This window comes from Trichinella spiralis (genome assembly GCF_000181795.1).
Source record: "Trichinella spiralis strain ISS 195 chromosome Unknown Scfld1557, whole genome shotgun sequence".
NCBI lineage: Eukaryota > Metazoa > Nematoda > Enoplea > Trichinellida > Trichinellidae > Trichinella > Trichinella spiralis.
Window position 1 is genome coordinate 656,353 of NW_003528496.1, and position 21,974 is coordinate 678,326.

The 21,974-nt window shown below is 34.9% G+C and overlaps 10 protein-coding genes across 10 annotated transcripts; 4 read left to right on the forward strand and 6 right to left on the reverse strand.

The window, feature by feature from the left end:
• Window positions 1-606: 606 nt before the first annotated feature.
• Tsp_04671 (conserved hypothetical protein) lies at window positions 607-1,194 on the reverse strand. The gene is made up of 2 exons (XM_003369200.1): window positions 870-1,194; window positions 607-803 (listed from the first exon to the last, which is right to left on the reverse strand). Exons 1-2 carry the CDS (start codon window positions 1,192-1,194, stop codon window positions 607-609), a joined length of 522 nt encoding a protein of 173 aa, XP_003369248.1.
• A 53-nt stretch (window positions 1,195-1,247) lies between these two features.
• On the forward strand, window positions 1,248-1,796 carry Tsp_04672 (conserved hypothetical protein). The gene is made up of 2 exons (XM_003369201.1): window positions 1,248-1,589; window positions 1,665-1,796. The coding sequence occupies exons 1-2, from the start codon at window positions 1,248-1,250 to the stop codon at window positions 1,794-1,796; spliced, it is 474 nt and encodes a 157-aa protein (XP_003369249.1).
• A 1,031-nt stretch (window positions 1,797-2,827) lies between these two features.
• Window positions 2,828-3,343, reverse strand: Tsp_04673 (tigger transposable element-derived protein 4). The gene is made up of 2 exons (XM_003369202.1): window positions 3,199-3,343; window positions 2,828-3,111 (listed from the first exon to the last, which is right to left on the reverse strand). Exons 1-2 carry the CDS (start codon window positions 3,341-3,343, stop codon window positions 2,828-2,830), a joined length of 429 nt encoding a protein of 142 aa, XP_003369250.1.
• Window positions 3,344-3,885: 542 nt separating this feature from the next.
• Window positions 3,886-4,794, forward strand: Tsp_04674 (putative ubiquitin associated and SH3 domain-containing protein B). The gene is made up of 3 exons (XM_003369203.1): window positions 3,886-3,931; window positions 4,004-4,712; window positions 4,758-4,794. Exons 1-3 carry the CDS (start codon window positions 3,886-3,888, stop codon window positions 4,792-4,794), a joined length of 792 nt encoding a protein of 263 aa, XP_003369251.1.
• A 429-nt stretch (window positions 4,795-5,223) lies between these two features.
• Tsp_04675 (conserved hypothetical protein) lies at window positions 5,224-5,679 on the reverse strand. Its single transcript, XM_003369204.1, has 2 exons — window positions 5,533-5,679; window positions 5,224-5,469 (listed from the first exon to the last, which is right to left on the reverse strand). The coding sequence occupies exons 1-2, from the start codon at window positions 5,677-5,679 to the stop codon at window positions 5,224-5,226; spliced, it is 393 nt and encodes a 130-aa protein (XP_003369252.1).
• Window positions 5,680-5,725: 46 nt separating this feature from the next.
• Window positions 5,726-6,338, reverse strand: Tsp_04676 (conserved hypothetical protein). Its single transcript, XM_003369205.1, has 3 exons — window positions 6,041-6,338; window positions 5,939-6,016; window positions 5,726-5,886 (listed from the first exon to the last, which is right to left on the reverse strand). The coding sequence occupies exons 1-3, from the start codon at window positions 6,336-6,338 to the stop codon at window positions 5,726-5,728; spliced, it is 537 nt and encodes a 178-aa protein (XP_003369253.1).
• Window positions 6,339-6,768: 430 nt separating this feature from the next.
• On the reverse strand, window positions 6,769-7,134 carry Tsp_04677 (conserved hypothetical protein). The gene is made up of 2 exons (XM_003369206.1): window positions 6,956-7,134; window positions 6,769-6,910 (listed from the first exon to the last, which is right to left on the reverse strand). The coding sequence occupies exons 1-2, from the start codon at window positions 7,132-7,134 to the stop codon at window positions 6,769-6,771; spliced, it is 321 nt and encodes a 106-aa protein (XP_003369254.1).
• A 22-nt stretch (window positions 7,135-7,156) lies between these two features.
• Window positions 7,157-7,621, reverse strand: Tsp_04678 (conserved hypothetical protein). The gene is made up of 2 exons (XM_003369207.1): window positions 7,353-7,621; window positions 7,157-7,319 (listed from the first exon to the last, which is right to left on the reverse strand). The coding sequence occupies exons 1-2, from the start codon at window positions 7,619-7,621 to the stop codon at window positions 7,157-7,159; spliced, it is 432 nt and encodes a 143-aa protein (XP_003369255.1).
• Window positions 7,622-13,940: 6,319 nt separating this feature from the next.
• On the forward strand, window positions 13,941-14,965 carry Tsp_04679 (hypothetical protein). The gene is made up of 4 exons (XM_003369208.1): window positions 13,941-13,947; window positions 14,173-14,315; window positions 14,347-14,586; window positions 14,846-14,965. Exons 1-4 carry the CDS (start codon window positions 13,941-13,943, stop codon window positions 14,963-14,965), a joined length of 510 nt encoding a protein of 169 aa, XP_003369256.1.
• Window positions 14,966-15,613: 648 nt separating this feature from the next.
• Window positions 15,614-18,399, forward strand: Tsp_04680 (hypothetical protein). Its single transcript, XM_003369209.1, has 5 exons — window positions 15,614-15,784; window positions 17,404-17,576; window positions 17,641-18,022; window positions 18,077-18,136; window positions 18,199-18,399. The coding sequence occupies exons 1-5, from the start codon at window positions 15,614-15,616 to the stop codon at window positions 18,397-18,399; spliced, it is 987 nt and encodes a 328-aa protein (XP_003369257.1).
• Window positions 18,400-21,974: the final 3,575 nt, after the last annotated feature.

Here is a 21,974-nt window from a genome sequence, read left to right on the forward strand (position 1 = left end):
GTTTATTGCGCTATTTTATTGGGCCGTCAAGTCGTTGTCTTATTGGTTTTCTTTGTCTAATTGCTCATTGATTCAAATCTTTCCCTTGTGATTAGCTGTAATATTTTTTCATTTCATTGGTTCAAATATTCCATTTAGGATTACGTAACTTTAATAGTAGTGACGCAACATCAATAATGGAAATTTTATTATTCCAAAATTTTATTGTTTGTTTGAGGTTTTGTCATTCATTGAAATTTTGTTTATTTAAATATATTATTTGTGGTGAAGTTTACACTTTTTCATGATCAGCATTCCCGAAAATAATTTTTATCATTATTCTATATTTATTGTACCAAAGTGACGTTATATCAAATGCGATAGTAATAATTCAGAGAAAACAATACAAAAAATAAGTTAAATAGTGATTTTTATTTTTCACTAGCCAACAGCAGCAGCAACAACAGTAAAGAACAGCCAACAACAACAACAACAATAAAAAACAGTGAATGGCATTAACAAAGTGGAAACAACGAAAAAGCAAGAAACTAAATAATACAATACAATACAATACAACACAACACAACACAACACAATAAAATACAATCCACCACTTGGAAGGCGGCATTAAATCGGCTCCGGCGTTGTATACATTAATGCTTCAAGGAACTGCGCCAGGGTACGACTACCGTTGGTGTATTCACCCGTATATTGGGAAACCCGTTGTTGCTTTTCATATAAACCCTGTTTACCCGTCTTAAGTACCAGTCTTAAATCACCTGTCGAATCAGGGTGTCCATCACACCCTGTTCTGCTGTCAGGATCTGGAGCAGTTCATAACAATCCGTTATGACTTTCAGCCGCTTTTCTGTTGAGCCGCGTGAGCCAACCTTCTAAGTGGTTATTGGTTCTGATATTTACATTATATACACTCCTGCCCTGTACCCGCGTATTCAGGAAGTAGCCCTGAATCGCAGGTATCAGGGCTGTTTCAAAATCACAAATTATTGTTTGTGAATTGAGATTGACCCCGAGGACTGCCGCTTTGTTTATTAAAGCTTGAAATATAAATCCGTATGTTCCAATATCTTTACCCGTACATAAACAGTAGATTGCTGGCACCAGCTTACCCGCCACAAAAGCATGGATAGTAAACAGTTGTTGATACCACTGTGGTACAACCTTGAAAGTACCATCCATGCACCAGGTTCGCATGGCTGCCAGCTGTTTAATGTTGTAACCCGTAGCCAATACCAGTATATGCCTCGATGCACTCTGCTACAATAAAAAAAATATTCACCGGCCTTCATTGTCTTGAACGGGACCGGGATTTGCAGGTCCCGACGATGACAGGGCAGTTTTCGGTATCGCTTTGCCCGGTGGCTGTACATCGTGGACTTTACCTGTTTAAAGAGTGGAAAGTGGCCACATGTGGATGTCTGGGCAGACGCGGCGAAAGCTTCCTCATCATAGATGGCCGGGATTGTTTTCGTTTCTTCCGCGCTTCGCTTTTTCAAAAGCGTTTTCTTTTCTATTTTGTATGCCAAGTGCTCATCCACCGGGCAGCTTTCGATGTGATCATTCCGCTTGATAACCGTTGTCACATCAAGGTTGGTTCATATGGCACCACCGCAGCCTTTTTTATCCTATACAAAAATAAACTAACCCTTAATAAATAACTAAAGAAACACACTGTACATTTAGCACATACTTTCGAGCATCTCCAATATTTCTGTCTGCCGGCACGTTTTAATTTATATGCCCTGCCTTCATACACAAGGGACGTGCCACCGCAACGATTTGGTACAACATGTTAGTCATGGACATCAGCCATTCGATACAGAATGGAAAACGATTTGAACTACTCAGGAACGCAAAGCGCTGATCGCAAAGGCAACAGCAAACGAAAATAAATTTGACGGTTTTGAATTTCATTTTAAACAACCATATTGCAACATTTGGTTTTCATTTCTCATTTTATCTACAATCGAAGATCAACTTCTGATATTCCTTGTGGCACCAATACCTTTTGTTGATACTGACAGAATAAAATTAATCACACACAAATGGCGCATGAATGCTAACATCAAAGAACGTGATGTCCACTGCAGAGTGAATTTTAAGCAGCTTTAACTGCTATTCTGCTTCGTGCTGTCCATCGCTTCATTTCTGCTTTCAAAGTGTTTTACTTTTATTTATCCGAGTTCATCAGATAAAGGCGATTTCAATACAATGCAAATTTCAACAAGTGATGAATTGTCCAAACTTGCAATTTTGATTTAAAACTAGTAATGGCAACTGCTAATTTTTGTTAGCATCGAAATACTTTTCTGATTTTCCTGCCTGTTCTCTGAAAATTTTTCTGGTTTGCAAACGAATTTTATCTTTAATCTTTCCAATGTTTCTTTTGCTCCTGTTCACCAGAGTTATTGTTTTCCTTCGTATATTTTATTTAAATAAAAAATTTAAAATCTGCAATATTATTTACAAATAAAAAAAACAAATTTATTTATATATTTGGTGTAAATTGTAAACTTTCTATTTCAACATCTGAACAAAACCGACTAGTGCGTTGGTGAACACTTAAATTGCCATCTATTCTCATTTCCATTTGCAACCTTTCAATGTATATTTCAATGATAACGAAATATTTAAACATTCCGCATCAAAAGCAGCGTCTTTGTTGTAGCTGATCTGTTTGATGTTGCATTTCAAATTACATTTGAACTTGGTTAAGTGAGCATGAAATTTCGAAAAAATTTCCATGCACTTATCCATTATTTTATCGTTTAACTACAGGGAATTTTTTTCGACCAAAATCTTATGCACTTATCCAATGTGCATTTAATCAAGTTCGACTGTATTTTATATGAAATGTATGAACGCCACACAGTCGCCCACTGCAAATGTAATGCCCAGCGTTTGACCGGTCAAGCCATCCAGTGGTGCATGTAAAATCAGTATAACCAAGCATTGTAGCAAATTGCTCAGCTATAATTTTTGAAATTGGCCCACTGATTGGGGTTCCAATTTGACTCTGCTCTTGAAACCATTCCAACAGTGATTCATCAATGTCGGTTTTCTTACACAATCGAAATCTTTTCGTAGATGTGATGCCATTTTCATGTGCATCTAAAATAGCGCTTGGATTTTTCCAAATTGAAGAGACTTACGACTGTGATAAGCCAAACTGCTCGCAAACTGAAGCATTTTTCGTACCATCGTTCAATGCATTGGTGACAGCAACCTTTTCGTTCACGGACGATGCCTTCCTCTTAGCAATACAGAGTGATGCATCAAGTGCACAAAGCGCTACTGCTCTGCGCCGGCAGTAACGTAGCCACAGTTGTGCAACGTCATTCATTACTACTGCAGCTTACGAACGCTCACAATTGTTATTGATTTCTATTGTTATATCCAAGTTTTAAGAACGATGTAAAAGGTATTTTTCATGTATACGACAAAGCCGAACCAACCAAAAAATAAAATTTCTATCGCAATAACCGAAACATCGTTATAACCAAGTTTAATTGTATCAGTTAATCATATCCTGACTCATGGAGGCGAAAAAAATGGGCATGTGATCGAATCATTTTAAAACTATTTTCAACTAATCAGCGAAAGAGGCCATGCAAAAATGCATGCTCATTCTAGAACAGAATATGTGATCTGTTGCTAACTGAATATTATGACTGTTGTTCATTTGCTGCTGGCTAAAGTAGTTTAAAATTGAAGAAGTTTAAGCAGAAACTTTAAAACTAAAACAATAATATTTTAATATACTTTAAAAGTTTTACATTAAATTGTTAAATTTAAACAAAACATTATGGACAAGTTGAACGAGAAACAGAATAAGGTTAGTATTCTCTGCTTGCTTGACGTAGCTCGTGTTGTGCATATTGAGCAATGGCAAATGAACCACAACCGATAAACGCTTTGCCAGAAGGACAAAGTGAGGTAAAAGGAGACAAGGTACAAGAAAATAAAGAAACAGTGGAATTGACCGGGAGAAGAATTTTTTTAGTCCGCCATGGAGAACGAATGGATCGCGTTTTCCCAGGTTGGTTGCGTCTTGGTTTCACAGATTTAGGAGCGTATAGACCATATGATTTGAATATGCCATTAAGAGCAGTGAAACGAGAAAATGGATGGAAAGATTTTTACAATGATCCACCGATTACTGAAATTGGTTATGCGACATCACAAATGATTGGACGAGGTATGAAACTGAGTGGAATTGGATTTGACATGGTCTACTGTAGTCCAGCTTTGCGTAGCATTCAAAGTGCCCATGGAATATTGAAGTCGTTTGCTGGTTCAAATACAAAAATTTGCATCGAAGCAGGTCTGTTTGAATATTTGGGTTGGTATGAAAATGCAAATTTGAATTTTCTTAATACTGATCAGTTGGTCAGTGAAGGATATGAAATACAACCAAATTACATTCCATACATGATGGCGCAAACATTGAAAGATAAGTTTCATAGTGAAACTATTGAAGAATATTACAAACGAGTCAATACAGTGGTTAACTACATTGTGAGTTTGCATGGAAAAACAAAGTGCAATTTGTTGTTCGTCGTTCATGCACCAACGATTGATGCCATTGGTCGAAGTTTGATGAAAAAATCTGCTACTAATTTGTCCAATTATGAACTTAGCAAAATGGGTATTCATTATCCATATGCTTCTGTTGTCGGCTTAGAAGAAATAAAAGCAAATGGAGAATGGCAGTTAATGCCAAATATATTGCCGCCAATTTCATGTTTAGATTTTAGTAACCGCGTAAATTTGAATTATTTTACTCGTCCATAACTTTCTTTCTGCTATATTAACGTGTTTTCATGTCACATCAGTATCAGTGAATAATTGTAAATTTAGAATCATATTTGTATGAAATGTTATTTTCTTGTAAATGTTTCCACTGATATAATACTGTAAATAAATATTTTTAATCAAATTAAAGCGAAATAAATAATAATTATAAAATAAATAGTTTTACTTTTGAAACATAAAATTATACTTTTATTTGGAAAACATCTTGCAAAATGCTTCAATACATTAGCAGTTGGGGCTTATTTTTCGTTAATTCAAAATTATGTATTCGCTTCAGTTTTCAACTAATATCTTTATTCTGGTAATTTAATTCAAACCGGAAAATTTCAGCAAACTGGGTATCACATATTTGAATCCATGAACATTACGGACAAATTTTGGTTTTTGACAGATCAGTAAACATAGTGGTTATACCAACTGTTTTTCCTTGTCTTTTCCATCCAGGGAGCTGACCCATAACTTTACATGCTGTGCCTTCTTATATTTCTTGTAGTTTCCGCAGAACGATTCGACGAATATTCTTTCGATCGGACCTTCTAAATTGAGAGCATCCGCAACGCTTTTCTTCACAAATGAGCGATAGAAGTCGCTGTCCAATAAGCAGCCCACTATCATGTTGTTCCCGCTTGGACCGTGCAGCCTCGCGTGGGCGATCTGCAACAATGCGGTTCGTATTTCGCTGGTCAGAGTCTATCCGACCTGAATTTTTCCATCTACTGTAGTTGCTGGAAGGTGATCGTAATCTGCTGGTTCTTTGTCCGTGTTCTCCCGCTCAGGATGTAGTAATGCATGATGATGTTCCGTGCAACGTGGCTTTGTACAACTCCTTATCGATTCGCAGTCCAACGTCCGGTGACTTCTCATCAATCATGCAAAACACAATCCCCGTCTTCGAGCAATAATCTGTTTTTCATGAACACTCATCATTGGGACAGTTCCAAATTTGATGATTCCGTTTGCACAATATGCATGCCTGTTTGATCAAAGCATGTAGTGCAGCCGTGGTGTATTTTTTCCCCGAGTGTAACTTCTTTTCCATCAATGGCATTTGGATCTCTGAGTCACCCCTCGCTGAAGAATCAAAGGATCCATACCTTTCTCCACTTTAATTATCGTAGCATACGTGGTAATATCATCAGCATCAAGAAGGCTTCATTACCTTCCGCTGGTGTTTGCAGTGCTTCAAGACCACGAAAATGAACTAGCAATTGATTTGCTCATTGACGTAGACGGTTCAAGCCCCACTGGTTAGTAACAGTCGGAAAATTTGGCAACTGCTTAATGTGTTCTTCGATGATGATTTGTTTTCTTCCAAAACTGTCAGACAAAATTGTCATTGCCGCTTCACAGTTCGCTACATTCAGTGGTAGTCCTTCGATTTCAGTGACTGCGCTTTCGATAAGTAGTGATCTCAAATAGCTAAATTTTTCGATCGTTGAAAGACTTTTGTTGGTATGAATCGACGTGTCGAACTCATCCAGAAATCGCAGCCTATCATTCCAATCATCGGAAACTCGTGACATGAAAATGGGCGTGGATCTCCATTATATTTCCTTATCCCTAATTATGGCAGACGAATTCAGAGGAGGTAGCCCGCTCATATTCCTTTACTTTCAGAATATTCTCCGCTTCGGATCAACGTTTTCATTCACGCTGATACGAATCAAATCGGCTTCGTCGACTAAACGTTCAATTCTGCTTGTTTCTACAGAAAAACTCTTCGATTCAATCAGCTATCGCGGACTTCTTCTTTGTTAAACCATAATCTGTTCTGAATTTCTCAGCTTTTTTATCCTGTTCTAAATTTCTTCACAAAAATCTACTTACGTCATTATCTTCAGTGTCTTGCCGGATTTGGAGGAACATCTTCGAGATATCCGCCTGGATTCCTATCTTGAATTGTCGTAATAGTATCAGGATATCAAGAAATCATTCAATGAGGTTGCGTGATATCTAGCTGAGGCGCCAAACACAATCTGCATCTCGTTGACGTTTAGTCGTCACGATAAACGGCGTGGTGTGGTATATACCATGTTTTTCGTGGTATACCATCCATCTCCTTCTTTTCTTCAATCCATCCTTTTTCCATACACGTCTTAATTACTTCGTCATATTCTTTTTTACTCCGTCGTAGTTATACCTGAGTTTCATTTCAAACTGCTGCAATCGTTGTTCTGCTTGCACGTAATTTTTCGGTAGCTGCACTTTTGACGTTTTCCACTGAAGCTTCATGACGTATCGCTCTTTGTCAAGCCTCACTTCGTATTTAAATCGTTTCAAGATGTTCACTTTGAATTCATTTCGTACTTCGATCCCCATTGTTCCACTTCCCAAAACTTTTTTATGACTTGCAATCTTCGTTCACTTGACATTGCAAGATATGCGCTTGATTCTGAAAGCTGTTCTTTCCGCAGATAACCCATCCAAATTTCGTCTTCATTGCTGTTGGTTTTAGCTCGTCCACTCTTATAGTTTTGTTCAAAGCAACATCACAGTCTCCTGATCTGCAGATCGATTTCTATTTCTCCTCGAGGAACTGATCTACCAATCTCAGTCCCTTCAAATGTTCGTATTCTTCTAATGACGGATTTGCGGGTGCTTTCTCACATATGTGTGAAACGCACAATGCGTTCATGACATACGGTTCTTCATCTATCATGATTTTTTTCAGAGATAATTCTACTCCCATCAGTTGCCGATGATTGCGACTCAGATTCAATGCACAGACAGTGGTGACGTGTTCCTTGGAACCACTGAGTCCCAAACTTTCTACTATTTTTCTTTTCACAAATAAGCGTTCCAACATCAACGTTTTCGCTCACGCTGATATTAATCAAATCGGTTTCGTTGACTTAACGTTCAATTCTCGTTCACTAATACAGTATCAACTCTGTACATTGAAAACGAGTCAATTTTGTTTGTTTTCACAGGAAAACTCTTCGATTCAATCAGTTATCGCTAGACTTCTTCTTAGTTAAACCGTATTCTGTTCTAAATTTCTCTGCTTTTTATCTTGTTCTAAATTTATCCATAAAAATCTACTTACGTCTTTATCTTCAGTGTCTAGCCGGACTTGGAGGAACATTTTGGAGGTATCCGCATGGATTCTGATCTTGACTTGTCAGAATCGTATCAGGAAGTGAAGAATTTGATTCTGTAAGGACGGTCCTGCTGCCAAGAGATTGTAACGATCCGCTCTTTCAGGAGGGCTCGTTTATCACCCCAACTGGACTATTATCACAGTCAAAACTAGGCGACGACGGGGCGGTGTCGAGCGGCGGGTTCGTCCGCGCGATCATATTCTCCGTTTGCACTGCTGCCCTTTTTTCCCAGTTCAAGCTTTCTCGGTAAAATTCTCGCATTCACAAGGCAGATAAAGAGTACAGTATTGATTGACAAATACGAACAAGGACCGCCACCGATCCACCACCGTAAATTCCGACAACTAGCATCCACACTTGCTCGCTCGCTGTCAACAACCGTACTACCGTAATTCTTTACTGATCTTCAAGTATCCATCTGTTTACGGCACCTTTATTGTTCTTCTTCCACTTCGTCGTCTAGACAAATACAGTTGTTAGACGTCGGCCTGCGTCCGTTACAAGATCATTCAACGAGGTTCCTTAATATCTAGTCGATGTGTCCAAAACGACTCTACACGACCGTAATAAGTTCCTGTTTTAACGAAGACAGCTATTTCTGTGCAGCGATATCGCGGGTATTTCTCAGTGCTATAAGCTGAGTAGCATTCTTTCTGCTGCTTCATCCACTCCAAGCCGAATTTGAAGAATAGGCTTCTGAATGGCTCAGCCCCTCATTTGGCTTATCAGACGTATCAGACACATTGCCGTCTATATTTTCATCTTTTTTCACTGCGTAACGAGTCGCTCCCTCGAGCAGGCTCGTTCACTTCCTCCACTGGATAGTCTCTCTAGGTAAAATTTTCAGTGCTCATGTTCTGTTGATTGGCGAAAAATTGAGTTTTCATTGGATCATTTCTCATTGCATAGTTATGGCGTAATAACATTGGTTCTATCGCCTAAACTTTTTATTGATTAAAATTGTTCTGCTTTGATTAGCTACAATTTTTTTCATTTCATTGGTCCAAATGTTTAGTTACATAACAATTCATTACGTAACCTTTGACCTCTTTTAGTGCTTGATTCGTGACATCGTCAATTTGACAGTGGAATTTTTTCATTGTTCTTAGCTTTTTTTTCTTTTTAAATATTCACTTTTATACTTTGCACTTTTAGTGATTAGTATTTGTATTATGATTAAAAAAAATTCTTTATGTTTCATTGTTATGGTAGCCAAATGAAATGGTAGTCATTCGTTATTTTTTGAAGTCAATTTTTCTAAATGAAATTTGCTTTTCAATGCTCAGAAACAATAATATCAATAGTAAATCAGAGAGAATAACGTGAATAATGAACAACGGCAAATAACAGATAATAACATATAATACACAAAATATAATAAAAAACCACCACTTGGAAGGCGGCATTAAATCGGCTCTGGCATGAGGTACATTAAAGCTTCAAGAGACTGCTCCATTGTACGCCTGCCGCTGATGCATTCACCCGTATACATCATAAGCCGTCGTTGCTTTTCAGCGTACCTATTACTTATTTGTCTAATGGAACCAGCAGCAGGATTTCTTGAAAGGAGCTGGTGGTTTAGTCTCGACGATCTATGGGAAGTCTGGGAAAGCGTTTCACCCGTTATTTATACATTGCACTCCTGACTTCTCAAAAAATGGAAACTGGCCGGATGTTGATAGCTCAGCGGAGGCGGCTGCGGCTTCTTCATCATAAATTTACGGGATGGTCTTCGCTTCTTCCGCACTCCGCTTTTTTAAAGCGGCCTTTTTTCCATTCTGTAGGCCGTGTGCTCATCCACCGGACAATCCAATGAAAACTCAATTTTTCGCCAACCAATAGGACATGAGCACTGAAAACTTTTACCTAGAGAGACAAAACCCTTCCTCCACCGTGTTATTGGCGCGTTTGTCGCTATTCAGCGACGGGCCGGTATTGACCGGCGGGTTTCCCTTTCTTTCTGGTTCGCGCTCTCCTGATGGCATAGTAGCAATCAAACAACAGACAGTAAGTGTAGTGTATTGTGATTCAATGCAATCAAAAATATCTACAAAAAGAACGCGCAGGAACATATTACAGTAGGTTCAGTAGTTTTCACGTCACCAGTGTGTGTGCGTAGGTGTGTTCCCGCGTTCTCTCAGTGTGCATTGTCTCTCTGTGTGTGCGTTTTCTGTGTGTGTAATCTAGTGTGCGTTATACATTAGCGGGGTATTCTTACTTGGTCTCACTTTTCTCTTATTGGTCTTTGTCCACGCTATTTTATTGGGCCGTCAAGTCTTTGTCGTATTGGTTTTCCTTGTCTAATTGCTCATTGATTCAAACTCTTCGGTAGCTCTAATATTTTTTCATTTCATTGGTTCAAATATTCCATTTAGGATTACGTAACTTTAATAATAGCGACGTAACATAAAAAATGGAAATATTATTCCAAAATTTTATTGTATGTTTGAAGTTTCGTCATTCATTGAAATTTTGTTTATTTAAATATATTATTGGTGGTGAAGTTTATACTTTTTCATCATCAACATTCCCGAAAATAATTTTTATCATTATTCTATATTTTATTGTATCAAAGTGACGTTATATCAAATGCGATAGTCATAATTCAGAAAAAACAATATAAAAAATAAGTTAAATAGTGATTTTTATTTTTCACTAGCCAACAGCACTAACAACAACAATAGTAAACAACATATCAGTGAACGACATTAACAAAGTGGTATCAGGGCGATTTCAAAATTACAAATTATTGTTTGTGGATACAGATTGACGCTAAGGACAGTCGCTTTGTTTATTAAAGCTTGAAAAATAAACTATTATTTGCCAATATCTTTAACCGTACATAGCAACAGCCTACTGGCACCAGCTTACTCGCCATAATAACATGGATGGTAAAATGCTATTCATATCACTGAGGTACAATCTTGAATGTACCATACGTACCCCAGGTTTTTGCGGTTGCCATCAGTCTGTATAGGCCAGGTGCTCATCTACCCGGTAGGTTTCAACGTGATCTTTTCGATCGATTCCAGCCGGAACTTCTAAATCTGTCCACACTGCACCCCCGCAGCCTTCTTTATCCTATACCAAAATAAAGTAATTGTTAATAAATAAACCAGGAACACATGCTATACATTCAGCGCATACTTTTGAACACCTCCAATATTTATGTTTGCCGGCACGTTTTAATTTGTATATCCTGCCTACCATACCATCGAATTGGACCAAATCCCGCAACGATTTGGTACAAGATGTAACTCAGGGACATCAGCCATAACAAGGAACAGAATAGAAAATGATTCGAATAACTCTGGAATGCAAAGCACTGAACGCAAACGCAACACCAAAAATGAAAATAAATTAGACAGTTTTGAATTTCATTTTAAATAACCATTTTGCAACATTATTCAGTTTTCATTTTATATTTTATCTACAATCGAAGATCAACTTCTGATATTCCTTGTGGTACCAATGACTTTTGTTGATGTTGACAGAATAAAATTAATCACACACAAATGGCGCACGAATGCTAACATCGAAGAACGTGATGTCCACTGCAGAGTGAATTTGAAGCAGCTTTAACTGCTCTTCTGCTTCGTGCTGTCCATCGCTTCCTTTCTGCTTTCAAAATGTTTTACACTTATTTATCTGAGTTCATCAGATAAATTTCGTTTCAGCTAGCAATTAAATGAGATTTATGCATTAGATGCTTTTCCGTTTGTCAGAAAATATTCTGATGATTAACTAAAGGCGATTGTAATACAATGGAAAAATCAACAAGTGATCAATTGTCCACAGCTGCAGTTGTCAGCTAAAACTAGGCATTGCAACTGCTAATTTGTTAGCATTTAAATACTTTTCTAATTTCATGCTGACTGTTCTCTGAAAATCTTTCCTGATAGCAATCAACGAATTTTACTTTTAACTTCAGAGCTTTCACTTCTTTCGTCAGTGTTATTGTTTTCCTTCGTATATTTTATTTAAATAAAAAATCTGCAACATTATTTACAAATCAAAAAACAAATTTATTTATATATTTGGTGTAAATTGTACACTTTCTATTTTTACATCTGAACGAAACCGACTAGTGCGTTGGTGAACATTAAAATTGCCGTCTATTCTCATTTCCATTTGCAACCTTTCAATGTATATTTCAATGATTATGAAATCATTAAACATTCCGCATCAAAAGCAGCTGCTATGATGTAGCTGATTTGTTTGATATTGCATTTCAAATTACATTTGAACTTGGTTATAAGTGAGCATGGAATTTGGAAAGAATTTCCATGCACTTATCCATTATTTTACCGTTTAATTAAAGGGAATTTTTTTTCGGCCAAAATCTTATGCAATTAATCAAGTTCGTCTGTATTTTATATGAAATGTATGAACGTCAAACAGGATTTTTCTTACAAACAGCAAACCTCATCGACATTTATAAAAAATATATATGCATGTTTTGTAACAAAAAAAACTTTGTAAATATTAAAATTCTTGGATTGAAAATAAGAAAGATTTAAATAGAACACTCCCAGTAAAATCAATTAATTAATCAAATACTAACAATTTAATAGTTGTCATTCCTAGGCTTAGCTTGAAAGCTGCAACTGTGAACAATTTGTCAATTGTGCATTTTCTATTTGTATTAAAATCCCCTTTACCAACATATGTGATGTGACGAGAAAAGCGAAGAATGTTTCACAAAGGCATATGCGTGAAATCATGCGTAAAATTAAGTGAAATTGCGAGCGAACGCGTAACGTTAGCATTAGTGCCATTTGTAACCCGGAAATTAAAAGTGTTGCTACAACATTCCAGATTTTTCAGATTATTCAGTATGCTGACATTACACCCGGAAGTTAACATCCAATCTTGATTAATTTCAACAGGCAACAAATTTATTTACAAACAGTCAGAGCAAATTTATATATCAGGAGGGAAATTCATAATAGACCGAAGAAGAAACAAGGAAGAAGATAAGAATGCTCCTGGCCACCCCTTGCTTATATTCGTTTTTTATTTCATTGTATTGTATTATTTAGTTTTTTCCTTTTTCATTGTTTCCACTTTGTTAATGCCGTTCACTGTTGTTTTTTACTGTCGTTGTTAGTGCTGTTGGCTAGTGAAAAATTAAAATCACTATTTAACTTATTTTTTGTATTGTTTTTTCTGAATTATTACTATCGCATTTGATATAACGTCACTTTGGTACAGTAAAATAGAGAACAATGATAAAAATTATTTTCGGGAATGCTGATCATGAAAAAGTATAAACTTCGCCACAAATAATATGTTTAAATAAACAAAATTTCAATGAATGACAAAACTTCAAACAGAAAAACAAAAATTGGGAATAATAAATATTTCCATTATTAATGTTACGTCACTATTTTTAAAGTTACGTAATCCAAAATGGAATATTTGAACCAATGAAATGAAAAAATATTACAGCTAATCACAAGGGAAAGATTTGAATCAATGAGCAATTAGACAAAGAAAACCAATAAGACAACGACTTGACGGCCCAATAAAATGAAAACCAATACGACAAAGATTTGACGGTCCAATAAAATAGCGTGGGCAAAGACCAATAAGAAAAAAGTGGGACCGAGTAAGAACAAGCCAGCAGCAATCTTACAAATCTTTGCTCTTAAGTTGTGACACCAGATCGCCTCCTTCAACTTCTGAAAGGACAATTCTTCGCAAGAGTTCTTTCCTGTATCACGACAGATATCTGAAATTGTGGACAGACCCAAACGAAGACTCTTAGCGATTTTCCTGCCACTCTCCATCAGTCTACACACTTCTAGTTTTTGCTTTCAACTCAAAACCTTTCTCTTCCTAGTAGTAGACATACCGGGCATAGAATTTAGCCAACAACAGAATGTTACAGTATTAGTAAAATTCAGGTTAATTTAATATCATGAACAATGCATTTTAACAAACCAGCCAAAAGTGTTCGGATAATCAGTTATCAGATAAACAGAGTTCCACTGTATAGGGAAACAATCCCTAATTAATGATATGCAAGGTTTATTTCGCCTAACATATCTATGATAAATTTCAAATCTGAAAAGCATCAGCAATATAGTAGTTGAATTGCAGCCTGAAATGAGAAACCAGAAACATGAAAACAACGTTTAAGCATTAATGTCAATTGTGATATATATGTCAAAAATTTACCTTATTCAATAAACGTAAAATGCAAAGTAATTGTAAGAACTGGCCAGGGGTTCTGTACGCCTCTGATTTTCAGGTTCGACGGCCTGTCAAACTCGCTCGACAGCCGGGATGAGTAGTGGACTATATTTTTCGTTCTTCTTGGCCAACCGGTGGTATGGACAGTCAAGCGGACGATCACGTAGGTTAAACACAAGCGGTTCAAGCAAACTCAAACAAGTACATGCTCGTTTGTTCAACACAAATACAGGCCAGAGAAACGCACTCCGTCGGCATTAACGAACAGAGCCCTAATGTGAATACGACAACGCAACGAACTGCAAAACTCTCTAACTCACTGCTCCGCTGGCTTATATATATAGAAGGAGCAGGCCGCAGATGCGCCATAAACTTTCTCAGCCAGATGCGCGGCTTCTTTAATCACGGATACGCCCGCCACGCCAGTGGCGATACAAAGGCCGCCGCAGTCAGCACTGTTCCGTTCGGAACAGTAATTTATAAAACTTTTTGCACTGCAGTACACAAGTTGATTACTTCTAAATCATTGTCGGTACAGCAATGGAAGATGTTACTTGAAAAATGTATTATAATCATCATAAAAATATCTTACCTTAAACCAGTGCTTCCCAAAACTCAGTAAATTACCAAAAATTGGGTAAAGGTGGGTTTTTCTTGTGTACTGATACTCCAGAATGCACCGAAAATGTAATGTATACTTTTACCTAATTATAATACTGTTGCATTTCCAGTTGATGAAACTTACTGTACATCATGATAGCTGCATTTCACTGTTATCTTTTTTGACGTCACGTCAGTGTCCTTATAACAGTTATTCTGTCAACGCACTGTATGATTCACTGCAACATTAAAGGTCTTGTTCCTTGATTAAAGGAAGTCATGAAAAATGTCATCACAATCAAAAATGAACTTCATCAAGGAAGGCGCTTAAACACAAGGATCTTTAGATCCTTCTGTTTTGAAACTGACTTATCACATAAGAATCTTGTTTAATACGCCAAGACCCATTGGCTCTCATGATGATATGTTCTGAATCACTTTTGAGAGCTGAGAACTAAAATCAAAATGTTCCTAGTTAAAAAGAAGCATGCTCCCGTTGAAGAGTTTCTAACAAAATGTGGTTGGCTCAACTTATTTATTTAGTAGATATTTTCTCTCACATGAAAGGAAAAAAAGAAAATAGGATTTATGAAAGTGAAAAACAGCATTTCAACAAAAGCTTGAGTATTGACTAAAAGGGGTAGAGCAACATAAACTGCATCATTCCCCAAGCTTTCTTTGTTCGTAGACGATGCCGATGGGGTTGATTGAAATGAAATTAATAATGATCTGATCACTTACTTAACAAAACTATCTTTGCGTTTCAAATTCTTGAACTAGAAAGTTCTACATATCAGTGGATTGTGAATCCACTTCTGTGTGACCTAACTAATATCCTCGATAGTGTTAATTGTTTTGCTGAGCAAATAATTCAGCTTAGGTCAACCTGTCAGTGTAAAATGTTATTTTATGAAAGAAAGGACGATTTGGAGTCATTCTGGTTAACAATTCACGATGAATATCCCGTGGTAGCTGAGGCGGTCATAGTACAATTATTGCCGTTATTGAGCACCTTCATGTGTGAATTTGGGTTTTCTCCTGTTGCGTTCACAAGGAAAAGAAACTGTTTGGTAAGTGCGGAATATGATATGAGGTGTGCTCTGTCACCAATTACTCCCAATTTTGTAGGACTAGTTAATAAGATGGAGCAACGACATTTTTCTCATCAGCTAGAAACTGCGTGGTGAAATTTGTGTGGAGAACTGGTGAATAATTGTGAAATTGTTTGTGGCTAGTAAAATGTTTACAGATGTTTAAAATAAAAACATTATATCAGAGATATTGCTCGATTCAGATTTTTAAGTGATCCATCTTCATTTGACCTGCACGATTCTTTTGCAGTTTGTGCTTTATCTGCATTGGGTAAAAGCAGCATAATGATAAACAGTTGTGGGTAACGAAGGAAAAAGTTTGGGAAGCGCAACCTTAAACTGTTTTCTTAAAAAATCACAACTCCTCTGAGTAATGCATATTATATTAAGATCTGACTATGTAAGGAAAACAATAAATTCATCATTACTGAAAATTATAATAAATAGTAATAGCTTTGCAAATACTAAAGTCACTGGCAAACAATACAATTTCAAAAGTTACTGTTCAAATAATTAATCTGGTATTTTGAAACAAGACCATCTTGAAAATTTAGATTTCATTTCAGATCAGAATGACAATTTACAAAATTTATTAATAGAATGTGCAATAGAATATTACACAATACACAGATTTACGTTTAAACATTTCAAAAATTGCTAAATAGATGAATTGAAATGATGCATTTATATATATTATTTGCTTTCTATGAAATTGATAACAACAGAAATACTAAATAAAGAAAATTACCATGATTAAATTGTGCCATAAAAATGAAATTTCATTCAGCACATACAAAAATATACAATCCATAATGCAAATTTAAAAGAAAATTAAAATTAGCACTGCCTCCATTTGTGCAAAAAATGAAATAGCATTTTGAGTAATTATTTACTTCTTATTTATTAAATATTTACCATAAACAGATATACATACATACGTACGTACACATATATATATATATATATGTATATATATATAAAGAACTTTATGAATGTGCGTCAGCACAAAGAGATATTGCTAAAATTATTACCACAGGCAATGAAACTCTTGCTTTTAACATTCCTTTACTTTGTTGATGCAGTAAGTAGCAACTTCCTATAATTCTCAGACTTTTCATATTTTTAAACTGAATAGAAATATTTTATTGAAATTATTTGAAATAAAAAAATTTCATAAAAATAAAAAATCTAAATTTCAAATAAAACAGCTGAATATCCATTTTTTATTTTTGTAGAATTTTAAAATATTAGAACAAACTCATTTATACAAAAAAACAAGAAAAAAAGACAGAAACATTTTACCATAATTTCATAATTATAATTTTAAATTTAACTCTTATAGAGCAGCAGAAATACCAAAAATCAACGTAGTTTATTTTACTTACTCCGTATTTTTGAAATTTATATATTAAGCAGCTTTCTCTTGGAATAGTCATTCAATTAAAAAATTTAGTCATTCTAGTTGATTTTCAAAATAACTAAACAATATTAAAGTGTCCACAATTATAATAAATTAATTCAATTTTATAAATATGCAAGCATTCATTTACTCAGTCAGATTTGCAGCAGTGTGCATTATGAATATTTAAATTTCTTAGGTAAGTTCAGAATGTGGGGAAAATGCAACTGAGACTCTTGCATTAGTATACAAACCAGTGCAGCAAGGTTCAAAACGTGTACTTGGCATTGCATGTCAGGGTACAATTGTTCCAGGAAAACATCAAAACCACACTGATACTGTTTTGGTATCGTCATACTGCATTATGGAAGAGTAATTGGCTTCTTATAATTTTCATCCATTTATTATTAAACGTAACATTGTTTTGATATTTCAGTCCGCCGGAAGGTTATGTTGTCAGTGTCGGTTCTCCTGATCCTCATGGAGATCTTCAATCAAGTGCAAAACAGTTCAGGGCGCAACGAATTCTAAATTTTCCATTCGAAAAACATCCAGTTGGAATTTTGAAAACTCCACAACCTATCATTTACAGTGATACAGTTCAACCTATGTGCATAGCAAGCGTTCCTTTACCAGATGAACATGCATGCATAATGGGAGTTGTAACAAAGGGAGGTTTAATGACACTGCGTCATGTGCAAATGTTATATGAAAGTGATTGTGAACCACTTGCGGAAGGTTTGAGTTCATACTTGTGTGCAAAAGTGAAAGAAATTGATGCAGAAGTAGGTGAAACTCTTGGTCTAGATCCATCAATGGTAAGCTAATGAAAGAATAATAATTTATTTCTTTTATTCCATATATTATTTTAGGATATATATCCATTTTCTGCTCCACTTGATTTTGATATCAATGGTGTAAAAGCTGGAAGTGTAAGTATCAAAAGATCTATTTAATATTTCATTGCTGATATCCAATTATACTTATTTTATAGATGGAAAATCCACTATTCTGTCTTACCAATGAGCATCCAACATGGTCAGTTTACGGATTTGCATTAAATGCATATAATGTAACAGATCCTGAAAGTCCTATTTTGTTTTCTGATGTATCAAGTGATCTGACAGCCATAAAAGAACACAGTGACATCAGTTATCAGCAATGGGTACAACGTATGCTCTCTAAGCAAGGCTAAAATGTCCGCATTCATAGAACTATATATCTATGTAATAATTTGTAATTTTGCAACAGAATAAAAAAGTGAAATGCATTTGTATGATGAAGGCCAAACCATCAAGAATTATGCAGAGCGCCTGGAGGGCAAAAATTATTGAAATTGTATTTAAAATTATTTGACACAATGTAAACAATAAATGTAATTGTATTATGAATATTTCTAAAGTAAGTTCAAAGTTCCTCTTTATTTGGACTCACTTGTGCCTTGTATTCTTTTATTTATTCTATAACGGCTGCTGTTGCCATTGCCAGCATTGATTCCTGACTTATTCATTTTCAGTGGCAATGTTGCAACTGCTGTTGGATAATTTATTTAATTTCATCAATGTTATTTTTGTCTGAAAACTTGCATGCCTACTTTTTCTGAGCTAAATGTTTGTCTTGATTAAATTTTTATTAACGCGTTTATCTAAAATGGCCACAACTGAGAGTCCTGCTGGCCATTATGGCAAATGTTTCGGAAGGAAAAAAATACTCTTTCTGAAATTCTAGGCATAAGCTAGTGAGGCGTTGCAATTATTCTAAAGCGCAACAAAGCAGTTTAAGCCCTCCAACAGAGCTGACTTGGGAAGGAAAAGAATGTTTGCTTCTGCTGTTTGCGGGTAAACAGCGTTTAAAAGTATGCTTAAAGGAGAAGCAGTGTGATACAAACAGATGCGTTGAATTTCATTACAGGCTACTTTACAGAGCGTTGAACAATGCAGTTACCTTATTGAAACTTATAAAGTCGCTAATTCGCTATGACATAGCGAGGTTATGCTGCGTGTTGTTCATTTTTGTCAGCTTATAGAAATTTAATAAGCGTTCAAATACTGCTAGATTTGTGATGTCAGCTAATCTTCATGTGACAAAATGGTTCTAGAAGTTTCATCTACAACATGTAAACACCTAGTTTCCATTAGGCTCAGTGCACGGCGGCCAACTGAGTTTTTGATCAGAGTGCATAGATTTCATTATTTCTTACATGGATGGAAATTACACAAGAAACAAACTATACGAAATGTGAAATGCCATTATTTCGCATAAACTCTACTTAAGACGGAAAAAATAGTTTATGAATATACTGATCTGACTTGGCACAGCTGAGATGTTACACCGTGAGCCTGCGTACGAGACAGTTGATCAAACACGATCATGTTAAAGGCTTGAGTTCAGACGACTGTTTTTCGCGAGATAGATCGATTAAATAATGAGCAATTAATCAATAAATTCATTAAAATAGAATAAAGAGGCATAGTGAGATTTCTCAAATGGCATTACATTTAATGTTATGTTGCATTCTGTATGACGGAATGACAGAAATGTTTTTACTGATAGAGTCCACTGATGCATATGGAAATTATACCCATCAGTAACTGCAAGAAATGTAGAAAGTTTCAGAAGTATCGACAATGACAGTGTGCATTAATTATTAATTAATATATTCATACCAATATAAGTACTGCGCTTCGCGATTAAAAACACAGATACGGGTGCAATAAAGAAACAGAGATTATAAAGCATATTGTGAAAAACAAGCACATGCGCCTTCACGTGAAAAACAACCAACCGCTTCCGGGACTTTTACTGTTGCTTAAAGATAATTGACCATAAATTAATGTCATTAATACCTGATACATAATGTTCATTACACAATAATAAAAGAGGTGGAACAAAAAAGTAGCTATTCCCTTAAGAGATAAGATACAGATTTAGCATTATGTTTGTACTTATGACAATTAAAGTGATCTACCATATTCAGTTAAATTGACTATTGTGTACCAGAAATGGCTAAACAGATTAGGTTGATCGAGTGCAATTAACTGTAATTTGAATAAATATCTTTCTGACGTAATTAGGACATACGGGAATACGATGAATACGCGTAGTAATGAACATCTATAAGCTGTAATTGTGGAAAATTTGCAGTTACCTTCCGGAAATCAACATTTTTAGAACAGTAATCAGTTTTAGAATTTAATATTAGTTTAAACTTCCTCAAAAATGCTCAACTGAATGCAGTCTTTAAATAAAATAAAAATTCTTTATTAAAAATTACAAGAAAAGCTAATCAATGTTGAAAAATAAAAGCAGTAAATATTTGATTTATGATGATTATGATAAACTAAAATGCAATTCATTACGCATTTTGTTTTATAAAGCAAGAAAAAAAATTACCTGTTTTTAAAAAGAATTAGCAAAACAATAATAAGTAACAGAGCAAGTTATTAATCTGCAATATTAACAAATTTCTTGTCATATTAGCCTTTTCTGAAACGACAAAATAGATTTTCAGTGTCATGTTTACAATATCTTGTTAAATCCACACGTTGTAAAGAACCGTGCTGATTACATTGCAATCCATTGAAATCAATGAATTCTTTTTTAAACAAAAAACACTTCTCCTAAAACAATTGTAATGTGTTTACAAGATAACAATATGCGTAAGTGAAATTTATACACATCGCATATTTTAAATAAACATGAGCATTCTTATTAAAACAGATTTTCTGCCATTTATAATTGATGCTTTCTGTGAAGATTGAAATAATTCTGTGCAAGAAACAATGAACTGCAGCAATTTATTGCATTTTACAATTGTATTCATTTTCATGAATATCACTAGCGGAACGCTTTATTATGATGTAAGATGTTCTTAAAGAATAATCTGTCCTTATACAATTTAATATTGCAAAATTTGCATATTGCATATTAATAGCAGTTTTCTGACTTTCATATTACTGAAACGTATCTAGAATTATTGAAGGAAAAATTTTCAAATCAGCTTGTTTTATTCTTTTTATTTAAAGCGGTGTTTCTTTAAAATTCATCCGTGTTTTAAAAACTTTTATTCGTGAATTAAATATTCCCAATGAATAAATTTTAAATTAAGATTTCTTATTGCAGTGTTTGAAAAAAAATTAATCAATTTATGCATTTTAATGCTTCATTATTTATTTATTTCCTTAATTTATTTACATTTTACTCGATTAGTTGGAAATAACGTGCATTTGTTTTTCACTGATGTACTCTTATGTGCAACAGCTTTGCACATAAGTATAGTGCAGTATTCTTAATTTCATAATAATACAAGTTTATTTGTGGTAATATCAAAAACACAAAATAATTAACCTGAATTTTTATTCATTTCTTGATATTTTTACAAAATTGTTCATTCATGATAATTAAATATATATTTTCTTGAATACCTTTGAATTCTTTTTTCATTTTTTCTGTCATTTAGATTTCTTCAAAGTTTGCCTCTGGTATAGAAAACTGTATATCACACAAAAGGCAACATGTTTTTTAAAATTGTTTCTGAGTACTTTTTGAAGATTTAATGCTGTGAAAAGCAGACAAATCTATTCAGGCAAATCATGATAAATAATTTCATTTTATTAAAAATCAAAGAACTACCAAAATTATAATGACTATTACTCTTGTCATCAGAATTGTTCTTGATATTCTGCTTTTTACTGCTGTTTTTATATCTATTAAGAAAAAATGTTTATTAAACACTGTTGTTTTTGCATTCATTTTTAACAGGCGCAAGCG

Excerpts from the sequence above, each read along its gene's own strand:
- Tsp_04672 (XM_003369201.1), top strand. The coding sequence starts at position 1,248 with ATGCACTCTGCTACAATAAAAAAAATATTCACCGGCCTTCATTGTCTT. Across the intron at positions 1,590-1,664 it reads ATAACCGTTGTCACATCAAG|AAACACACTGTACATTTAGC; the intron begins GTTGGTTCATAT and ends AAATAACTAAAG.
- Tsp_04678 (XM_003369207.1), bottom strand. The coding sequence starts at position 7,621 with ATGTTGGAACGCTTATTTGTGAAAAGAAAAATAGTAGAAAGTTTGGGA. Across the intron at positions 7,320-7,352 it reads GGACTGAGATTGGTAGATCA|ATCAGGAGACTGTGATGTTG; the intron begins GTTCCTCGAGGA and ends ATCGATCTGCAG.
- Tsp_04674 (XM_003369203.1), top strand. The coding sequence starts at position 3,886 with ATGGCAAATGAACCACAACCGATAAACGCTTTGCCAGAAGGACAAA. Across the intron at positions 3,932-4,003 it reads CGCTTTGCCAGAAGGACAAA|TCCGCCATGGAGAACGAATG; the intron begins GTGAGGTAAAAG and ends GAATTTTTTTAG. Across the intron at positions 4,713-4,757 it reads AAAGCAAATGGAGAATGGCA|TAACCGCGTAAATTTGAATT; the intron begins GTTAATGCCAAA and ends TTTAGATTTTAG.
- Tsp_04673 (XM_003369202.1), bottom strand. The coding sequence starts at position 3,343 with ATGAATGACGTTGCACAACTGTGGCTACGTTACTGCCGGCGCAGAGCA. Across the intron at positions 3,112-3,198 it reads CACCAATGCATTGAACGATG|ATGCACATGAAAATGGCATC; the intron begins GTACGAAAAATG and ends GCGCTATTTTAG.
- Tsp_04671 (XM_003369200.1), bottom strand. The coding sequence starts at position 1,194 with ATGCGAACCTGGTGCATGGATGGTACTTTCAAGGTTGTACCACAGTGG. Across the intron at positions 804-869 it reads AACCAATAACCACTTAGAAG|ATCCTGACAGCAGAACAGGG; the intron begins GTTGGCTCACGC and ends GAACTGCTCCAG.
- Tsp_04677 (XM_003369206.1), bottom strand. The coding sequence starts at position 7,134 with ATGGGGATCGAAGTACGAAATGAATTCAAAGTGAACATCTTGAAACGA. Across the intron at positions 6,911-6,955 it reads CAGTTTGAAATGAAACTCAG|ACGTGTATGGAAAAAGGATG; the intron begins GTATAACTACGA and ends GAAGTAATTAAG.
- Tsp_04680 (XM_003369209.1), top strand. The coding sequence starts at position 15,614 with ATGTTATTTTATGAAAGAAAGGACGATTTGGAGTCATTCTGGTTAACA. Across the intron at positions 17,577-17,640 it reads TCATACTGCATTATGGAAGA|TCCGCCGGAAGGTTATGTTG; the intron begins GTAATTGGCTTC and ends TTGATATTTCAG. Across the intron at positions 18,023-18,076 it reads TTGGTCTAGATCCATCAATG|GATATATATCCATTTTCTGC; the intron begins GTAAGCTAATGA and ends ATATTATTTTAG.
- Tsp_04679 (XM_003369208.1), top strand. Across the intron at positions 14,316-14,346 it reads GTTCAAGCAAACTCAAACAA|GCCAGAGAAACGCACTCCGT; the intron begins GTACATGCTCGT and ends ACACAAATACAG. Across the intron at positions 14,587-14,845 it reads GCACTGTTCCGTTCGGAACA|TTGATGAAACTTACTGTACA; the intron begins GTAATTTATAAA and ends TTGCATTTCCAG.
- Tsp_04676 (XM_003369205.1), bottom strand. The coding sequence starts at position 6,338 with ATGTCACGAGTTTCCGATGATTGGAATGATAGGCTGCGATTTCTGGAT. Across the intron at positions 6,017-6,040 it reads GTGGGGCTTGAACCGTCTAC|TTCATTTTCGTGGTCTTGAA; the intron begins GTCAATGAGCAA and ends ATCAATTGCTAG. Across the intron at positions 5,887-5,938 it reads GATGCTGATGATATTACCAC|CGAGGGGTGACTCAGAGATC; the intron begins GTATGCTACGAT and ends TTGATTCTTCAG.
- Tsp_04675 (XM_003369204.1), bottom strand. The coding sequence starts at position 5,679 with ATGAGAAGTCACCGGACGTTGGACTGCGAATCGATAAGGAGTTGTACA. Across the intron at positions 5,470-5,532 it reads ATCACCTTCCAGCAACTACA|ATCGCCCACGCGAGGCTGCA; the intron begins GTAGATGGAAAA and ends GCATTGTTGCAG.